Source organism: Piliocolobus tephrosceles, chromosome 1 (genome assembly GCF_002776525.5).
Source record: "Piliocolobus tephrosceles isolate RC106 chromosome 1, ASM277652v3, whole genome shotgun sequence".
Lineage (NCBI taxonomy): Eukaryota > Metazoa > Chordata > Mammalia > Primates > Cercopithecidae > Piliocolobus > Piliocolobus tephrosceles.
In genome coordinates, this window is record NC_045434.1 from 135,296,085 (window position 1) to 135,318,107 (window position 22,023).

Here is a 22,023-nt window from a genome sequence, read left to right on the forward strand (position 1 = left end):
CACTCCAGTCTGGGTAACAGCGGGACTCCATCTCAAAAAAGAGTCATTTTAAATCCTCTTGCCTTTCACTCTCTGAATTCAATTAGTCGTTGAAGCCTTAAAAATCTCTAAGCCAATCCACTTAATAATTCTGTTTCCACAGTTAATACTTACGTTCAGGCCACTATCTTTGCCTAGAATTACAACAGCTTCCTTAACTGGTCTCCCATGTCATCATTTCATTTCCAATCTCTACAGTGCATCAAGTAACCTGCCTAAAACTTAAATCTGTCATGATTGAAACTCTTCAGTGGCTGCTTATTGCTTTTAAGGTGAAGTCTGTCTTCCTCAAAGTTCCTTAAGGAGGCACTTGTTTGTCTGTCCAGGCTTATTCCCCAACATTTACGTCTATTAGGAGAGCAGAAAGGTACAAGTGGAGAATTGGCATCACTTGTTTAGCTTATTTCACATACTGTATTCTCCCTCACCAGATCTTTGAACATGGTGTTTTCATTACCTAGAAGCCGCTTCCCATCTTCTCATCCTCTCCTCCCTTTATCCTACCCTACAACAAAAAAATATGGCTATCTTCAACTTACTCTCTTTCTGTTCTTAGCAGAGAAATCACTTTCTCCAACAAAGCTTTGCTATACCCCAGGTTTGGATTAAGAGTCTTTCTGTGTGCTCCAATGGTGGTCAATTTTTATTTTCTGAGATACTTTCCATAGTTTTCTTTAATAATTTCTTGTTCTTTGGCATTCTCCTACCCACCCTCAAAGGGAAGTACCCTGTCTTTCCTGTTGACTGTTTTATCTCTAGTGATATATATACAGAGTAATACAATACTTGATGTGTAAGTGAAATGTTTGATGAATTAATTAGAGAACCCACAAGCCAAGTTCTGAAAACCTGGAAGTATGAAATCTGTTTGGAAACTATTATCAGCTTCAGTAAGCTTCACAGAGCTCTATTATAAATCATCCCAACTGGAGGTGTGTAGATGAAAATTATTGGAAGGAGGAGAGGTTAAAAAATGCACATGCTTGGACTCTGCCTTAGATATGATTCAAAAATTTGTGGTAACTGTGCAACTCCAGCTAGTAAGTAAATGTTAGATTGAAACCTTTTTTTTTTTTTTTTTTTTTGAGACGAAGTCTCACTCTGTTGCTAGGCTGGAGTGCAATGGCGCCATCTCGGCTCACTGCAACCTCCACCTCCCAGGTTCAAGTGAATCTCCTGCCTCAGCCTCCCAAGTAGCTGGGATTACAGGTGCATGTCACCACGCCCAGCTAATTTTTGTATTTTTAGTAGAGACGGGGTTTCACCATGTTGGCCAGGATGGTCTTGATGTCTTGACCTCAGGATCCACCCGCCTCAGCCTCCCAAAGTGCTGGGATTACAGGCGTGAGCCACCGTGCCCAGCCAGACTGAAACCTTTTGAGGCAGGAATCAACTTATCCGTTTTTTTGTGAATGTGACCCCCACAGGATGGAACATCCTAACTTACAACACAGTAAGCCATCAAATAAAACTATTGGGTTGTCAGCCACAGCCGCACCATTCCACCAAATATTCCCAAAGACAGCCATCATATGCACCCTTTCTCTCTCAAACTCTGCCTATTGAATTCATACTCATGATGTATAATTTAGTGGAAAGTACACTACTTTTAATGAAATGTATTTTTTAGTTTTATCTTCTAATAACTAAGGCAAATTAATTTACTCTTGGCCTTTGTTTATCTCTTTCTCTCTGAACTAAGATGTTTCAATAGAATGCAAAACTTAACTCACATTCCACTTCCAGACTTGCAAAGTTAGATGTAATTTCTCCCTTGCATATTGTATCATCATACTTTGTTTTTGTTTTTGTTGTGTTTTTTTTTTTCCTTTTTTTTTTTTTGAGACTGAGTCTCACATTGTCACCCGGGATGAAGTGCATTGGTGCAATCTCTGCCTCCCAGGTTCAAGGGACTCTCCTGCCCTGGCCTCCCGAGTAGTTAGGATTATAGGCACGCACCCCCACGCCTGGCTAATTTTTTGTGTATTTAGTGGAGACGGGATTTCACCATGTTGGCCAGGCTGGTCTCGAACTCCTGACCTCGTGATCGCCTGCCTCAGCCTCCCAAAATGCTGGGATTACCAGCTTGAACCACTACCCCGGCCTTGTATCATCATACTTTATACTGTATTATGCAAATCCACACGTTCTTAGCCAAATCACAGCTCTGTGTGTGTGTCTCAGTATCCCTCCACTCCTCCTGTCCCCGTGCCAAAGTGCTGGGATTACCGGCTTGAGCCACTACCCCTGGCCTTGTATCATCATACTTTATACTGTATTACACAAATCCACACGGTCTTAGCCAAATCATAGCTCTGTGTGTGTGTCTCAGTATCCCTCCACTCCTCCTGTCCCCGTGCCAATTAGAATGTAGCCAAAGGAAATACAGGAACCATTTTTATTTTATATTGCCTTCATTGTGTCTCATATGTATTTGTTCATTTAAATCCCTCTGAAGTGTAAATGGCCCCAGTTTGTCTGTGTTGTTGCTCAATGCCATCAAAGTCAACAGGATATTTGCAATTTGTGTAGAGCAGTGAGGAAGCCCAACCATCTCAAAAATACAAAAATTACTCAGAAAAGAGAGAGTGCTGGACAATTCACCCTTATTGAACTGTTACAACTTCCCTAAGGTTTGTTCATGTCTCTTCTGTAGTAACTAGTGCTTTTAAGAAAGCAAGAAAAATCTTGAAAATGAAAAGGGATATAGATAATTGTTGAAAAAACACTAAGAAGTTGGAAACTGCGTGTCACAGTTGGCCCAAGGGGAAAAAAAGATCAGGTGGCATAAGAAGTTGGCAGTAGTGAAATCTTTGGAACCTCCCACTGGAATTAAAAGGGGATGAGGGAACAATTTCTTGACACTTTGAGATTGAGATACTGCTATGGATAAAACTGTCATTGGTACTGTACTCATATTTTGTTAATTGATACCTCTGAGTTTCTTATACTAGACAAGTTGACTTTTTACCACTATCTACTCCTCTGAATAGCTTTAATTTCAAGTTAATAACTGCATATTTGTCAATATTTCAATGAGATAACAACTGGATATAAAGTGATTTAATCTGAAAATACATAGAGTATGCTTAAATAAGCAATAGAAAAGTGATATTTTAGTACAGTCTAAGGGAGCTGTTTACTAGCGTTCCCCAGAACTAAGTGATGATATTCACTCCTTCATTCAGATCGTATGTAATATTTTCTCATTCAAAAAGGCACTACACTAACAAGTAGTATAGAATGATAATTGTGTATCATTCTTTCTGAGATACCCCCCACTCCATTTGTTCTCAGGTTAATATCTCGCTGGGTCTTATGGATCACACAGTTATAATTGTTGGTGCTTTTGTTATTAGTGGTACATACAATAATGGTGTATCATGGATTCTGTGAAATATGGTAGTCAGTGGTTAGGAGCATAGAGAGCATGCCAGAATTAGAATCTTGATGCTGTCATTTCTTGTTTCCTGTGTGGTCTTAGACAAATTACCTTAACTATCCTAAACCTGTATTTTTCTTTATGAAATGGTGATAACAATACCTGTTTCACAAGATGGTTAAGATTAGATGGAATAATAATGTAAAGTACTTAACAAAATATCTGCTGCTTTATAAGAGCTTGCTGTAATGGCCATGTTTCTGGTATTCATTTTCATAGAGTTCATTCTGTAATCCCATCTGTTTGCTTTTGTCTCAGATTTGAAGTTTGCTCAGAGAGTTATAAAGACCAGTGAAGAGACAATGAATATGTAGGTGTAAGTGTAACAAAATGTGTAGCTATATCAGATTTTTAAGGTAATGGTATAGGAAAGTTAATCCGGTTTCTCTGCTGCCAACTCTAATCTAGAAAGAGCTCATTAATACTAGAAAAATAAAACAATGAGTAATGCATGGAGAAGGAGGAAATAGAGCCTTTTTTTTTTTTTTGAGTCTGTGTTTCACACTTTTCACTCAGGCTGGAGTGCAATGCCACGATCTCAACTCACTGCAACCTCCGCCTCCTGGGTTCCAGCGATTCTCCTGCCTCAGCCTCCCAAGTAACTGAGATCACAGGTGTGCACCACCACCCCTGGCTAATTTTTTTGTATTATTAGTAAAGACGGGGTTTCACCATGTTGGTGAGGCTAATCTGAAACTCCTGACCTCAGGTGATCCACCCGCCTTGGCCTGCCGAAGCACTGAGATTAAAGGCGTGAGCCACCGCATCCAACCAAACCACTTAATTTGTCAATTTTGCTTTGAAATAGAGAAAGCTAAATGGTTATCCTAGCCAGGAACCCTGTCCTTAGAATCTTTGTCTTTCTTTCAAGTGTGGCTAATTAATCTAAAATTTAATATTTGCTCTTAATGTGCAAATTTAAATGCCAATCAGTTACTTTTGGCAATAAAAGGATGGCAGGAGTAATATCAAACTCTCATATATTAGCATTTACCTGCCAGGTACTTAAAAATACTTTCTGATGTCCTTAAATTCAAAGCCTTAAGTCTGCAAAACCAATGATAGAACAGCTAGAAAAAAGTGTTTACTTAAGAAACTCGATACCTTCTATCTCGCCTATACTTAATCTTTTATCCCATGTCTAGTATAGTGATAAAAACATTTATATGGTGTTTTGTAATTTTTAAGTGTGCTTTCACAGTGGAAGGTGAGCCTAATACCAACATGTGTTCAGTACCTACTGTGTACTGGGCAGGATGCTAGATGCTTTCTGTGCACTTGCTTCTTTAATCCTCAAAACTCTGAGATAAATGATAATACTCCCTGTTTAGAAATAAGGTAGCTCTGTGATGGCATTTGAATCTAGATGTGTTAAGACTTTGAAATACATGATGTTTTGCATAGTCGTGCTACCTATCAGTAGGTGCTCCGTAAATGCCAGAATAAAACCAAGTAGTATAATTGCATGATTATTCATTTGAGGTTCTTATTTTGTTGTTTAACGGTTTTGGTAACAGTTTTTTACGCTTGTTAAGGAGTTCAAATTTCCGGAGTTCGCAATTTCCAAAGTGATTTCACTCTTACTGCCTCTTTCAGTAACTATGGCTGCAAAACAGAATTACCCTAAAATTTAGTGGCGTAAAACAGTTTGTTATTTTGCTTTCAAATTCTGTGAGTTAGCAATTCTGACAGGGCACAGCAGGGATGGCTTCTCTGTTCTATGGTGTCTCAGACCTCACTTGAAACATTAGGGCCTGAAATCTGAAGGTGGTTTACTCACATGTCTAGTGGCTGATACTGGTTGTCAGCTGGAGTTTTCAGTTGCTCTCTACATGGGCCCTTCCATGTTGTCTCTCTAATATAGACTTCTATACAGCAGATTGGCTAAGTTCCAAAGCCAGGCAGAGGCTGTTTGCTCTTTTACAACCTACCCTCAGAATCACATAACTTCCTTTAAACTCTGTTGTTCAGAACAGCCATGGCCCCTGCCCAGATTCAAGGGGAGGGAACATAGACCCCACTTCTCAGTGGAGGACTAACATTGTAAGAACATGTGAAATGATGTGTACACGTTGATGCAGCCTTTGATACATATTGATTGTCTTGTCTTTGGAAAACACATTCTGCTCATTGTTATATCTGATTTTCAAATTAACCTGTGAAATAGATGAGGCAGATCACTTTACTGATGGAGAAATTACTCAAAGTACTAGTGTGGTAGCAAGTGTCTTATAGTTAAACTAGAGAGATCAACCATACAAATTAACCAATAAAGTCTCAGATCCCTCCCACTAGGCTGGGATGTTTCATCTGTTTTGAAAAATATATACATATGATATTATTACAGAGATAGGATTAAAGATGTATAAAATATCAAATCAGCATTTTGAGTGAATATGCCAACAAGTACTTAAATTTTCTTTTCATTGGGAAATGCCACTGGATATTAATCTACCTCGTGAGTTTAGAAAAGGATTGACACACTGCAGCTGGTGGGCCAAATTCAGTCAACCCTGTTTTTGTAGAACAAATAAACATAAATAGTAAAATAAAACAAAGTTTCGTTGGAACACAGACACAGTCATTCATTCATTCATTCATGTGTTATCTATGACTAGTTCTTGCACTGCCATAGCTGAGTTGACTAGATGTACAGAAACCATATAGCCACAAAAGCCTAACATAATTATCTGGCCTTTTGCATAAAGTTTGCAGAGCCTTGGTCTAGAAGATCAATCAGTTGCAGTCAATCTGAAATTTCCCCTACCTGAAGCTGTGGCTTTGTCCAATTTATGTATTCAGCAGATATATGAAAACTGTCAAAAGTGAGGGAAAGACAGAGAAACAGCTTAAGGCTTGCCCTCAGACGAGTTCATAGTATTGTTGAGGAGTCAGATTTACATAGTACAGTGTCATGAACAGTACTGTTTTACAACTGTGCACAACTTTCTCGAAGAAAGTTGTGGCTAATGATTGAGATCTTATTTATTTATTTATTTTATGTCAGTGAAAGCTTCCTAAAAGACCCATACTGATTAGATTCTTGAAAATAAGTAGGATATTACAAGGTGAAGAAGTGGAAACAGAACCTTAAATATAGGGGAGACTATGAGCAAAAGTGTGTTTGAGTAGGGCTTTTATACTTCAGGGTATTATAGGAATTCCTTATAGCTGCAGGAATTGAGGAAGTAATGAGAAGTAGCCTTGGCAGTGAGCATTTAAGCCACTGAGGCAGGAAAAGACTTGAGAGCTCTTTAAGAGAATTATGAAAATATATTAATTGGTTGTGAGAATGGTGAAGAATATGGAATGTAGATCAGTAGGATGACTGATCTGGGCAACTAGCTTGTCAGAGAAATGGTGCCGTTTTACTGAGATACTGAATACCTTAGGAAGAATAATGGATTTAAGAAAAAACTAAGTTTCACTGTTGCAGATTTTGAACTTGCAATGCTTATTCAACACCTAAATGTGATGTTAAGTGGACTGTTGGCTTTCGAAGCCTGACATTCAAGAAAAAATATTTGAGAGTTTTCAATAAATGCTTATCTGAAGCCATGGATAAATATGCAGTAATAAATAGAAGGCATGTAAAACTAAGAGAGAGCCAAAAACAGAACTGTGGGAAACAATAGCATTTATTAAGAGATGCAGAGAAGAGAAAAGAAAAGGAGGACAAGCTTTTGGATGGGGTAGTTGAAGCAGAACAATTTTGAATACCTTTGCATTTGGTAATTTGGGGCAAATTTTGTGGAATAGTAGGAGCAGAAACCAGGCTATATTAATGAGTTTGGGGAGTTAGGAAAAAATAATAGAAACCAAGCTGTAGTAACAATTCAGAAATGACAGAACATGGGAAGAGCACCATAGGGCTTAAATATACCTAAAGGTTGAGGTATTGATGAAATGAAGTATCTGTGAAGATAGGGAAGATAGAATCCAAAGAGCAAGTAGAGGGATTGGCCTTAGACAAATGGAGGTATACCACGTTCACTGATACGTAAAAAAGAATGGATGAGGGAAGAGAGTATTGTTGAAAGCCTGCTTTTGTCAGCCATTCTGATTGATTAAATCATCTCTGATTAAACGTAATGATTTATATAAAGTAACCATAGCAATGTGTTTTATGTAGGAAGTATTGCCCCTTACTTTATGAGTGAGGAAATCAAAGCTTGGAGAGGATAGTTTGCCCAGGGTGACACATCTTGTAAGTGGTGGCACTATTACCTAAAATCAAAAGCTTGAATTCTGGCGTGCTCTTGCCTACACCATCCCCTTTCCCATCCTTCTTCTGCTGAATGTGACTGTAGATAAACCCTACAGTTAATCTTACTACATAGACCCATATGAACAGATATTGAGTTCTTAAAATGAAACCAAAATTATTTTTTCTTACAAGTAAATTCCTTTTTAAAACAACAAATCTTTAAGAAAATATTATGTAATAAACATCATGAACAATGATATATCTTTTCTTGTTAATCCATGTTTTAACTAAGCTGAAAGATGATAGATGTTTAAGAAAAAAAGCTTGTAGGGGAGGTGGGAGAAACCAGACTATTGTGTAAGGTTACAGAGTTTAAAAAAGAATTTATTGCTGGGTGTGGTGGCTCATGTCTGTAATCCCAACACTTTGGGAGGCTGAGGAGGTGGGCGGATCACGTGGTCAAGAGATCAAGACCACCCTGGCCAACATGGTGAAACCCCGTCTCTACTAAAAATAGGCGTGGTGGTGTGCGCCTGTAATCCCCGCTACTCAGGAGGCTGAGACAGGAGAATCGCTTGAACCCAGGAGGCAGAGGTTGCAGTGAGCCCAGATTGCACCACTGCCCTCCAGCCTGGTTACAGCAAGACTCCCATTTCAAAAAAAAAATTAAATTAAATTAAAATTTAAAAGAGTTTATCTCCAAAAGAAACATTTCAGTAACTTGTCTTCAATGTTAGTTTTTGACAACCCCATGTTCTCTTTTTGGGAAACTTTGTAATATAAACATGGAATTGTGTTTTATTTCCCCATTTTTTATTTTCAGGTTTCTGCTTTTGGGGCAGAGTTTTCATCAGAGGCATGCAGAGAGTTAGGCTTTTCTAGCAACTTGCTCTGCAGCTCTTGCGATCTTCTCGGACAGTTCAACCTGCTTCAGCTGGATCCTGATTGCAGAGGATGCTGTCAGGAGGAAGCACAATTTGAAACCAAAAAGGTACTGTTTTCTAGTATATTCCTTCCGTTGGATGGTTTAGTTGAGATAAGGTAAAATGTAAGTTGCTTAATCAATGTAAGTGTAAAGAAGCCTCTGGCTTTTACACTTTTTAGTAAAACTCAACTGATTTCTTGTCTGGCCTATTAGATCAATCAAAGCAAATATGAAGGAAAAGTGTGGTTGCATACCAGGATCCCATTCCACCATGATTGTCATGCAAAGGGGAAGTAGAATCCCTATAACATGCTTGGATCTTATAGTTCTCCAGTCTTCCTAACTTCTGGCCAAATTAAGCCAAAAAATAATAGGTGCCTTTATTCATTTGTAGTAAGAACCCAGTGTTGGATGAAACTTGAAATGAAAGTAAAGCACATAATACCTGGCACTTAATTGTCTACAATAAATTATAACGTTAATTCTGGTTAAAAAGTGTATGGACTGTTACTTTACACACCTATTGCTAGTAATTGGAGACACCTACCCTCACCTTTAACATATGAAAACAGAAGGATAGGTAATCCAGTCTCTCCAGGTAAACCTACTGTGTTTAAAACCTGCTGTTCAAACAAATTAATAGTGAACTTGCTCATCTTTTAAATATTTTCATCAAAACCCTTCGATCCATTTAAATTATAAAGTAGACTGTAAAGATCATTTGTGATATCCAATTAAAATTAAATTGGTAAGATGCCTGTATTTGTGGTGAGAAAAAAATGTTAGCATATTTCTGTTGTTTCCTTCTAAATACTGTCTTTGACTTGTACATGCTGAATTCTGTTTGAAGTACTACGGTTTGTAAAGCATTCAGACATAATGATATGTTATTATTATTGGTAGTAAAGGTTTACTTTTAACAGTAAGTACATTTTCGGAATTCTAAAAGAAAAACAAGCAGGCAAACTTTGAAATGTTAGTATGCAGCCAAAATTTAACCCTTGATTTCTCCGTATCTGAACCTGAAATTCCAACTATCTCAAAAATGGCTTGCAAAGCCTTACATGTTTTTCACTTTACTGATTCACATACACCAGTAAACCATTTTAATGTTTAGAAGATTTCTTTATGTGTAAGTTAGTCTTTTTATTGCACATAAATAAAATCTAAACAAGTTTTTTAAACTTGATTTTAAATAGATTTAAGACATACAACTTAACTAGTTTAGTAGACCTTTTGCTGCCCCTCCGTTCTTTTTGCTAAGGTATTCACATGGGACAAGTTGCTGAATAAATCTGTATGAGTCATCCTTTCCTTATCTTTAAGCTATTCTGTGGGTTGTACTATTACTCAACCAACATTCTTTTTCACTGAAACACCGCACTCAGAAGGACTAAAGAACAAGGGGCATTTTATAATAAACAGTGTTTACCATATGCACCCCCTTGTGATTAGGTAAATTGAGAGGTCTGATCTTTGATAACAGATTTGCTGAAACCGTAAACCAAATGCTTGTAAAAGCTGTTTTTACTTACTGCCTTTTCTTAGTAGTTCTTCACAATACCCCAGTTTTTTGGTATAAGTTTAGTAGAACCAAACTTGCACCATGCACTTCTAAAATTAATTATATTCCTACTCAGTTTTCATTATTAACGGAGTTATATGTTGTATCTTGACACATTTCAACAGTTGCAGCTCAGCAATAACGGTAGATCTACCGGTTAATATATTCCCAACTAATTACAAGCTGGAGTGATTATCGTATCTAAGTACAAGTAAGCCTGTCTTAATGCATCTTTTACACTGAATCCGGTGTTTTTTACTTTGCTCCTAGCCCCTAATCTCTAAGATGTAGTTTTTATTAGCATTGACTAGCACTCTTTGCACAAAACTGGTGAATTTTTTTTATTTTTTTCAGTAAGACTAGTGAAACCAAAACAGCAAAAAACACTTAAAAAATATTACTGGAAGTATAAAAGTATGGCCTGTTGGGGCAATCCTCCCATTTAGATGCAAACCACATGCAAGTATAGAAATAGTGCTAGATTTAATCTATGCAGTATTGTTCTCTGGATTTTTGGTACACGATCGTGGATGATACAACATATATACTTTCCTGTGTCACTCAACTCTGGCTTAAGGCTTAATTTAAAATCACAGTTTAATTTAGTTGCCAATAAAAGTAAAAGTCTAATATGTAGACCAGTGCCTTACATTAAAAATACTTAAGTCTGGGCAACGCGGTGAAACCCCGTCTCTACAAAAAATACAAAAACTAGCCAGGTGTGGTGGTGTACGCCTATAGTCCCAGCTACTCAGGAGGCTTAGGTGGAAGGATAGCTTGAGCCTAGGAGGCGGAGGTTACAGTGAGCTGAGGTCATGCCACTGCACTCCAGCCTGAGCAGGAGAGGGAGACCCTGTCTCATAAAAGATGTATATATTTAAACATAGCTCTGTGCGTGTGGAAATCATTGTGAGTATAAATTCTTTAAAAAGTCAGGTTGGGTGCAGTGGCTCATTCCTGTAATCTCAGCACTTTGGGAGGCCGAGGCTGGCGGATCACGAGGTCAGGAGATTGAGACCATCCTGGCTAACACCGTGAAACCCCATCTCTACTAAAAATAGAAAAAATTAGCCGGGTGTGGTGGCACACACCTGTAGTCCCAGCTACTCAGGAGAATCACTTGAACCCGGGAAGCAGAGGTTACCGTGAGCCAAGATGGCACCACTGCACTCCAACCTGGGCAACAGAGCAAGATTCTGTCTCAAAAAAAAAGAAGAAGAGAAAGTTGTAGTTTATATAGAATGCTTTAGCTATTTGTATATGATTTTAAAATATTACTAGGACATTCATTTTTGGTTCTTAATTAGTTGGATGCTTTATATAGGTCTATCCAAGGATGAGACTCATTTTTACTAATGGTCACTTTTTTAACAAAGTGAATTTAGCCTGTGGTAGCCAGAAGCATAAAATTTTTGTTATAAATTATTCCCAATAAAAGCAGAAAATGACTTTGAAACCCCTTGTCATTCTGCTGATTGATATTCCACTATTTTTATTTGGTCTCCCTCCCCTTGAGTTTTGATCATAAAAGACCTACTCAGCATCTCAAATACAAGCTAGAATGAGATTTTTGGTAAGTTATTTTACTACTGTTTTAAATAGCTTTGCTTACAACCCAGGTATAGTTTACACACATTGATAAGGATGTTGACTTATTGTAAAAATCGTAACTAATTTGTAGCTTGAAGAAAATGTAAGCTAATGAAACAAAAAATACTTAAATTTTAGTACTGTTTTTATACAGTTAGTATTTACTAAGGAATATAAGTGACTATAGCTTTATATATTGAATCTTAAGATAGAAGGGTAAAGATACCCAGTCTAGTTGAGTATAACTCTTCCCGTTGATCTTGTATTTGAACTTCCTTGTCCAACATTTTAGCTGGTTTAGGGAAAGTAGTTAATCTTTTGACTCTTGGACTCCACAGTTGAGCAGCAACCTGGGAGGAAGGAGCAGCTAAAAATCGGAGACTGACAGGCTCTTGCAGCCTTTTTTTTGCTTTTGCTTATTCTTTGTCTCGCTACTGGCTTTTAAAAAATATTTTTGACAAGGATTGCTATTTGTCCTAGTTGGATCACTAACCAGTTATTAGCTAGGGTTGTGGAATAACGCAAGAACCTATGAGCTGCACAGTAGCTGTGTAGAATGGTGTATTGGAAAGCAGACAGATGAAGCAGTTCTCAGGTAAAGAGCAGAGGTAGATACTAGGTAAGCAGTCCCCTAGATATTTTATATCCTTATTCCTCAATTACTAGAGTAAACCACCTCTACATTAGATGATTTAGAAGATTTAGCTCAGCTTTCCCTCTTCTTAGACTTCTCCCCAACCTTACACACCACCACTGTCACTCCCAGGTTATGTTAGCTACACTTTTGTATTCTCAAAGCACTTAGGGATACTTTGATTTACACTATATCATATCTGTTGTTTTGCTTTTCTTTCTCTCCCAAAAAGTAACGTTCCTTGATTTTACCCCCCACCACCAATACGGAGTTTCACTCTTGTTGCCCAGGTTGGAGTGCAATGGCGCAATCTCGGCTCACTGCAGCCTGCACCTCCTGGGTTCAAGCAGTTCTACCTCAGCCTCCTGAGTAGCTGGGATTACAGGAACCGGCCACCACGCCCAGATCATTTTTTGTATTTTTAATAGAGACGGGGTTTCATCATGTTGGCCAGGCTGGTCTCAAACTCCTGACCTCAGGTGATCCACCCAACTCGGCCTCCCAAAGTGCTAGAATTACAGGCGTGAGCCACCACGCCCAGCCTGCTGTTTGATTTTTTTAAATGTTTATGAATCTCCAGCCTTTAGCACACAGTATTTCATAAGTTCTTGCCCTTGAATAAGGCTGTTTTTACTAAGAACAAGTTGGAAAAGGTGATTTTTTAAAAGCTATATTGAAAATATACTTAACTTTGTAGCTACTTGATAAATATATTTTTCATGTATTTCACTTATATCCGGAAATCTATTTTTATAAAACTGAAAGAATGAGGAAACTTGTCTCCATGTTGGCAGTTATCCACTGGTAACACTCTTTGGTTATAATTATCTAACTACAAATATAGATCTCCCATTTCTATATTTTACTTACAAGGATGCCATAAGCATCCCAAATCTATCTAAAAAGAGATAATGTTAATTATTTAGCACAACTTTTTAGTGATTCCAATTTGACCACTCACCTTAATAAAATTGATAATTTTTCAAAGTGTACATGACCATGAGATTAAAATTGTTTCCTGGGATTTTCTTGGGATACATATAAATATTTTTCTGTTAGAATTTTTGAACTACTAACTATTTTCTAAGATGTGTGGTATTTTAGTGGGCTAAATAAGTGGGTTATTTTTCTCATCTTTTTATAATCTTGCAAATTCTGTGAACTTGAACTTGCTTATGGCCGCTAGGTGCTTTTTTTTTTATTATTTCCTTACTCAAGGTTCTTCATAATAATGATTTCAGCTGCTTTCAGACATTATTTTAGAACTTTTTTCTCCCTAACTGTATCTGCCCCTCCCCTCCCCCCTTTTTTCTTTGAGACAAAGTTTCGCTCTTGTTGCCCAGGCTGGAATGCAATGGCAATATCTCAGCTCACTGCAACCTCCGGGTTCAAGCAATTCTCCTGTGGGTTCAAGCAGTTCTGCCTCAGCCTCCCGAGCAGCTGGAATTCCAGTTGCCTGCTACCACACCCAGCTAGTTTTTTCATTTTTAGTAGAGACAGGGTTTCACCAACTTGGACAGGCAGGTCTCAAACTCCTGACCTCAGGTGATCCACTCCCCTCGGCCTCCCAAAGTGCTGGGATTACAGGCGTGAGCCCCCGCGCCCAGCCTATATCCCCCTATTTCTTTAGTTAGTACCTTTTCTTTTTTAGATCTTGGTTTCCCAAGGTCCTTGTAGTTTCTTTCTTCCTCCTTCAAAATATTTTGATTTAATTGGTTTTAGCATTTTTAGTCTTTTGCGTTTATACTTGCCTTATTTCTGAACTACTATTCTGAAGGTCAAGCTGGTACCAAACCGGAGCACCTCTGGAGATAAGAATTCATTTAGTTGAATTACTTATCTTTGTGAAATAATAAACAAATTATTTCCACCTAATTTATTTTTCAGTCTTGATTAAAATACAAAGAAGTTTAGACTAGTGGTTAAGATATACTATAGAATCTGACTGCCTAGATTCAGATATTCTCTGCTACTCAGTGAGTGTTCTTGGACAAATTACCTGATTACTGTGTGTCTGTTTTTATAACTATAAATTGGGGATAATTATAGTTCCTGTCTCATAGGGTGATTACAAGGATTAAATAAGTTAATATGCATACATTGCTTAAAAATGTGCCTAGTGTATAACAAGTAGTAGGTAAATACTTGCTGCAGGTGATGATGACAGCAGCAGCAGTAATAGTAGTAATAGTAATCGGTTTGCTGATGATAAAAGCAAGAAAGAATAGAAAATTTGGAGAACTCAGAATAGCATGATAATAATTGCTATTGACAACGTAGGGTAAAAGAAAATAGATATGAAATATAAACAATCAGATTTGCCAGTGATAAAAATTTGGAGCAGTGTTTTCTATTATTCCACTTTCAAGTTCCTGGATTAGTTGAATCAAGAGGAAATATCTTCTTGCAGAATTAGTATGAAAATTTTTACTATTTATAACTACTTATGTGAAACAAAATACAGAAATAAACTATGTGAAACATAATCCTAGTTTCAAATTTTTAAGTCCTTTCAATTGACACATTTTAAAGAGGAAAATACTACAGATTTTCCACTTTATAAATGTGTTCCATTTTGGTCACATTAAAATGTATAAAAGATTGCATTTGGAGGAAAAAAGGTTGTGTTAATAAAAAAATGTCTCAAGACCATTGTTAAAGTGGAGCTTAATTTTCTCAAGTTTTTTGTTTGTTTGTTTGTTGTTGTTGTTGTTTTAGAAATAGGGTCTCCCTCTGTTGCCCAGGCTGGAATGTAGTAGTGCAGTCATAGCTCATAGCAGCCTCCAACTCCAGGGCTCAGGTGATGCTCCCGCCTCAGCCTCCCAGGTAGCTGGGATTATTGACATGCGTCATCACCCCCAGCTAATTCTCTATTTTTGTAGAGACAAGGTCTCACCATATTGCCCAAGCTGGTCTTGAACTCCTGGCCTCAAGCTCTCCTCCCCCATGGGCCTCCCAAATCACTGGGATTACAAGCATAAGCCAACACACCCAGTTGTCAAGGTGGAGCTCAATTTTCTGTGATATACCTAGTCAGAAAATTGAAGGAGACTCATATTTTAAAGTCAGTTTAGAAAAAAAATATATTATTTATTGGTTTTCACTATTCAGATGACAGATCAGGAGGAAACAATGATATTTTTTAAATTAGAAGTAACATTATAGCAGAAAATAAATTGAGCTATATGTTTGTAATAAGCAAAACAAGCTATCAAACTAATCGCAATTATTTCAAATTTTTCTACTAACATTCTTCTTTTACTTATTTATATGTGTAACCTATCACCTGGTAACAGATTTCAAAGGTTTAAGAAAAATTGGGAAGAGAAAAGCTTAAAAGTAATATAAAAAAAAAAAAAAGACTTCCAGGTTGAGAAGAGATTTATCTGAGTTTTAAAACATCTTGGTCCCCTTCACAAAATACCAGTAGAAGCATACGCTGCAGATCAGCAAATCATGCCATTACTTTTTCTGGCAAATAATTCAACAGGTCAGGGATTTGATAAAAGCTTTTTGTTTTCTTTTAAAGATCTACTTTTCAGATAATAAGAAATAATAAAAATCCTTATCTTCAATATTAATCTTATACTAGAATTGAATAAGTGGATCTAAGCAGTGTATAACATAAATTTGTGAATATAATTGGATGCCCTCCACTTCCCATTCCATTACCTAGTTGGAACTGGACTAATTTTAAGTCACCTGCTTTATATAGTAGCATTATCATTTTTTATGTGTATTACACTCTGCCTTGATATTTGCATGCGCTCCAACAGGCCAGAGACAGTACAGAAGTAATATTAATTAACATGTATACCTCATTAGAAGTTTAACTCTTTCTTTTTATAAGAATTGTTGAGAGAGTTTAATTTTCTTTTTTTTTTTTTTTTTTTTTTTTGAGACGGAGTCTTCCTCTGCCGCCTAGGCTGGAGTGCAGTGGCCGGATCTCAGCTCACTGCAAGCTCTGCCTCCCGGGTTCACGCCATTCTCCTGTCTCAGCCTCCCGAGTAGCTGGGACTACAGGCGCCCGCCTCGTCGCCCGGCTAGTTTTTTGTGTTTTTTTAGTAGAGACGGGGTTTCACTGTATTAGCCAGGATGGTCTCGATCTCCTGACCTCGTGATCCGCCCGTCTCGGCCTCCCAAAGTGCTGGGATTACAGGCTTGAGCCACCGCGCCCGGCCGAGAGTTTAATTTTCTATTTATTTATTTATTTATTTATGAGACGGAGTGTTGCTCTGTCGCCAGGCTGTATAGTACAGTGGTGCAATCTTGGCTCCCTGCAACCTCCGCCTCCCGGCTTTAAGCGATTCCCCTGCCTCAGCCTCCTGAGTAGCTGGGACTACCGTTCCCGGCTACTTTTTTTTTTTTTTTTTTTTTTTAATTTTAGTAGAGACTAAATACACCCTCACCATGTTGGCCAGGATGGTCTCAATCTCCTGACTTCGTGATCCACCTACCTCGGGCTCCCAAAGTGCCAGGATTATGGGTGGCGTGAGCCACCATACCCCGGCCGAGAGTTGAATTTTCATCTCAGCTTCTTTACTTACTGACTTTGTGATTGGGCTAGCAGTAACCCCAGGATCTTCAGTTTTGTTATAATAATTACATTGCCTTACCTTAGTGTTTATTTTACACTGGTTATATGCTAAGTGTTTTACCTGCATTATCTATTTAATCCTCACAACAACCCTATAATGTAAATACTATTATCCCTATTTAATAGAAGAGGAAACTAGGGTATAATCTGCCTACCGTTAGCTGGCAATTAGATACCAAAACCTGGTTTTATCTCAAGTCTATTTGATTCTAGAGCCCCAAGTTTTTAAACCTCTATGCTATTTTACCTTTTATTTTGAAAATGTTAATGGTAAGACCTGCTTCACAGAGTTACTGTAAGAAGTGGAATGAGTTCCGTATAAAACACTGGGCTAGCTTTCCGAAGGCCCCTTTTGCCATTTATACTTACAACATTAATAGAATTTCATTACTAGTTTTTATTTAAAAGTACCAAATCCTTATTTCTCAGTTTACCACAGACTTTAATGGCTCCTGTCACTTGGTGTTTTTCAAGAATATGTCCCCAAATTGGGCTTTATTTAAGGCCCAGGGAGATAACATTTTATATAAATCACATAATTTTTCTTAATTCAGATAAAAACACATCAAAACATTTAGTTGTTTTCAATTTTCATGGCTATTGTGTAGCCAGTTGCAGAGTAATTCATAAGTCAGCTTAAACAGCATTATTCAAGACAATGGCAACTTTTAAGCTTCAGGCTGTCAGAAAGAGAATGCTACTGATGTGTAAAACATAGAAGGATGAAATGGAGGTTAAGCTAACTGTGCGTGAAATTGTAGTTGCTAAAGAAATTTCACAGTTGCTTAAAATAGCTTCACTTTTGTTGTGCGTCTGTAAGCATCAGTACATGGACTGATATCTTCAAAGCAAACAAAAATCTAAATGTCTTTAACATATTTAATTATAATATAAAAGCATTATTCCCAAAGAAGCTTTTTTTAAACATATGAATAATATTTGGCAACAGTTCGCATTCAATGTAAGGATCACTAAGACTCCTGAGTAGCAGTAATACTAAATAATAACATAGGCCAGTGGCGGCGGCTCATGCCTGTAATCCCAGCACTTTGGGAGGCCCAGGAGGAGCGGATTATCTGAGGTCAGGAGCTTGAGACCAGCCTGGCCAACATGGTGAAACCCCATCTCTACCAAAAATACAAAAAAATTAGCTGGCCATGGTGGCAGGCTCCTGTAATCTCAGCTACTCCAGAGGCTGAGGCAGGAGAATCGTTTGAACCTGGGAGGCGGAGGTTGCAGTGAACCGAGATCACGCCACTGCACTCCAGCCTGAGCAACAGAGTGAGACTCCATCTCAAGAAAAAAAACTAAATAATAACATAAATGTTTGCTTAATTAAAATAATTAAGTAAAATAATTAAAAAATAAAAACCACTAACATTCATTAAGTTGTTATCTGAAAGTACTGTTCGAACCACTTTAAATGAATTAATTTATAGAACCTCACAACAACTCGGTAAATTCCATTATTATCTTTATTTCATTGTTGAGTCTTAGGCATAGAGATCTTACCTAAGGTCATACAGTGAATTAAGTGGCTATCAACGTATGTTTCATGTATTTGTATAACAGAAGTTTGAAAGTTTATTTTATGAAGTTATTTAATTGAACCCAAAATATTATTTAAAATTGTTTATATCTGCTTTTAATATGAAATATAAATGCAGTCAGTTGTTTTACGTAATTACAAATTAGGATCAGATTCTATCTAAACATATTACAACTTTCTGCCACATTTGCAGATTATAATGCTCAAAACGAAAATAAAACCTTAAAGTAATTCAGACTGCCTTACAACTACATTTCCTAGACATAAGCACCTCAGAATCAAAATAAACTTTCCATTTATACACTAAATATTTCTTCCTGGGATAAGATCAAAGAAAAATAAGACTCCTTGTCTTCAAGGAGTAGAAAAAATAGGCCTGGAAGCCGGGTGTGGTGGCTCATGTCTGTAATCCCAGCACTTTGGGAGGCTAAGGTGGGCGGATCACCTGAGGTTGGATGTTGGAGACCAGCCTGACCAACATGGAGAAACCCCCATCGCTACTAAAAATACAAAATTAGCCAGGCGTGGTGGCGCATGCCTGTAATCTCAGCTACTCGGGAGGCTGAGGCAGGAGAATTGCTTGAACCCAGGAAGTAGAGGTTGCAGTGAGCCGAGATCGTGCCTTTGCACTTCAGCCTGGGCAACAGGAGTAAAACTCCATCTAAAAAAAAGAAAAAGAAAAAATAGGCATGGAAACTGGACTGCCAGAACACAGTCGATAGGATATTCTGTTTGTTGGACGAAAATGTAATATCTAATGTTATGAAGGTAACCACTAAAAGAATTAAAAATTAAAAAAAGTTGGAAGGAAAGGAGAACTAATAGAGCTCTTAAAGTTGGTATTTCATGAACTATAGATACAACCATATTAATCTTTATGGAAGTGACCAACAGAACTAAAAACAGTTTAAATGTTAGTGAGTAGACCAGGCATGATGGCTTGCACCTGTAATCCCAACACTTTGGAAGGCAAAGGCAAGAGGATCACTTGAGGCCAGGAGTTTGACACCAGCCTGGGCAAAATGGCAAGACCAAGACGTCCATCTCTACAAAAAATTTAAAAATATATATATAGCTGGGTGTGATGACACACACATGTGGTCCTAGCTATTTGGGAGGCTGAGGTTACCGAAGGATCACTTGAGCCCAGGAAGGTCGGGGCTGCAGTGAATCCATGGTCACACCACTTCCCTCCAGCTTGGGTAGCAGCGCGAGCTCTGTCTCCAAATTGAAAAAAAGAGTTATTAAGTGGAGGGTAGAAGCAGAGGAAATGTTTACTTCTTGTTTTATAACCCTTTTATACTGTTTTTTATTATGTCCACATGCATTGATTTTTTTAAAAGAATTCAATGAGATACGTGCTATAAACAAAACATACGTGTATGCTATGAAAGCTCTTAGAAGGAAGGCATAACCATTTGACAGGTCAGGTAAATATCACCACTTGCTTATATAGGAGTTGATACTTACAGTAAGTTGGAAATGGTTGAGAAGTCCTTTTCTCTCACAAAAGGAAAAGTTAGTGGAAATGCACAGAGATATGAGAGTATGGCCATCCAAGATAAATCAGATAGCTGGGTTATGATGAGAGAAGATGATGATTAGGTAAGCAAGGGCCAAATAAGAGAGGGCCTTATATACCTTCATAAGAAGTTGAGCTTTATTCTATATGCAGGGGACAAAATTAAAGGATTACAAAGAGTAAACCAATATCAGATTTGTATTTTAATAACTTTCATTGGTGTGAACAGTAGTTGATAGGGCAGAGGGGAATACTTATGCCAGAAAAATAATTTAAATTGCCATTTTCCAGAGCAAGATACAAGGGCTTAAACCAACACATTGGCTGCAAAAATGGAAAAGGGACAGATTTGAAATCAATTTAGGCAATAAATTTATTTCATTGGATTTATTAGACTGAATTGGAGAGAAAAGGGGTAATTGAGGATGCTTCCTAGTGTTCTTATTTGAGAAACTGGTAACCTTAACACAAGAGGGCTACAAGAGACCAGCTAGTTACAAGATTATTGCCCATTAAGGCAGTAATGGATGGGAGAAGGGGCAGCAACAGAATAACTTTTAATAAAGCATACCCCTTGGCTATAAATAGTTTTTTGTTTGTTTGCTTGCTTGCTTGTTTGTTTAGATGAAGTCTTGCTCTGTTACCCAGACTGGAGCGCAGTGGCGCGATCTCAACTCACTACTACCTCCACTTCCTAGGTTCAAGTGATTCTCCTGTCTCAGCCTCCCGAATAGTTGGGATTACAGGCATATGCCACCACACCCAGCTGATTTTTGTATTTTTAGTAAAGACAGGGTTTCACCATCTTGGCCAGGCTGGTCTTGAACTCCTGACCTCATGATCCACCCAGCTCCGCCTCCCAAAATGCTGGGATTACAGGCATGAGCCACCGCACCCAGCCAGTAGTTTTATTTTTGAAGAAAAAAGTTTTAATTTAAAAGGCCATAAATTTTATTTGGCTCCCATAATGAATTCTAAAATAGTATATTGACAGAGTAAAGCAAAAATTTTTAAATGTGTGGAATGGCCTCGTTTCTTTTTTTTCTAGTTTTATATTGCTGCTCTTAAATGTTGTATAATATTGAAACTCTTGGATTATTATAGCTTTATTTTTGTATATTTTTAAAGTTCAAATATATTAGATGATTACTATCTTTAGGGAGATACCATAATTTAATTTGTTCTAGTAGTTTTGTTTCTTCTTGTTTTCAGATATTTATAATCTTTCTTAAAGATGATCATAACTGGCCGGGCACACCTGTAATCCTAGTACTTTGGGAGGCCAAGGCGGGTGGATCACCTGAGGTCAGGATTTCAAGACTAGCCTGGCCAACATGGCAAAAATTAACTGGGCGTGGTGGCACAAGCCTGTAATCCCAGCTACTTGGGAGACTGAGAAAGGAAAATCACTTGAACCCAGGAGGTAGAGGTTGCAGTGAGCCGAGATGGCACCGCCGCACTCTAGCTTGCACAATGGGAGCAACACTCCGTCTCAAAAAATAAAAAAGTTGATCTTAACTATTCTCTTTTTATGACAAGTAGTGGTTGTTCAATATTGGAGGGATAATATCAGCAGTAATGCAAAGAAATTATTTCTTCTACCAGGGCACGGTGACTTACACCTGTAATCCTACGCTTTGGGAGGCCAAGGCAGGAAGATCACTTTTGTCCAGGAGTTTGAGACTAACCTGGGCAACATGGTCAGACTCCATCGCTACAAAAAATTTTTTTAAAAAAAAGATTTCTTCTGAAACGCAGCCTTGCTTCCATGTATTATTAGGACCTTCATGTTCAGTTTTCCATTTTCTAAAATGCTTTTAGTATTACCAAGGGATTAGTTGGTTTTCTTTAAAACCACTTCTTATGGTATTCAAGTTTTGAGGGCTTGTTGTTGTTGTTGTTGTTGTTGTTGTTGTTGTTGTTGTTTTTGAGATGGAGTCTCATTCTGTTGCCC

The 22,023-nt window shown here is 37.7% G+C and overlaps 1 protein-coding gene across 1 annotated transcript in view; it reads left to right on the forward strand.

The window, feature by feature from the left end:
- The window catches only part of SELENOF (selenoprotein F), a 50,060-nt gene that overhangs the window by 2,519 nt on the left and 25,518 nt on the right, over window positions 1-22,023 (forward strand). The window contains exon 2 of the mRNA XM_023208280.2: window positions 8,512-8,679. Coding sequence (XP_023064048.1) covers window positions 8,512-8,679 — 168 coding nt within the window. The remainder of the gene's footprint in view (window positions 1-8,511; window positions 8,680-22,023) is intronic.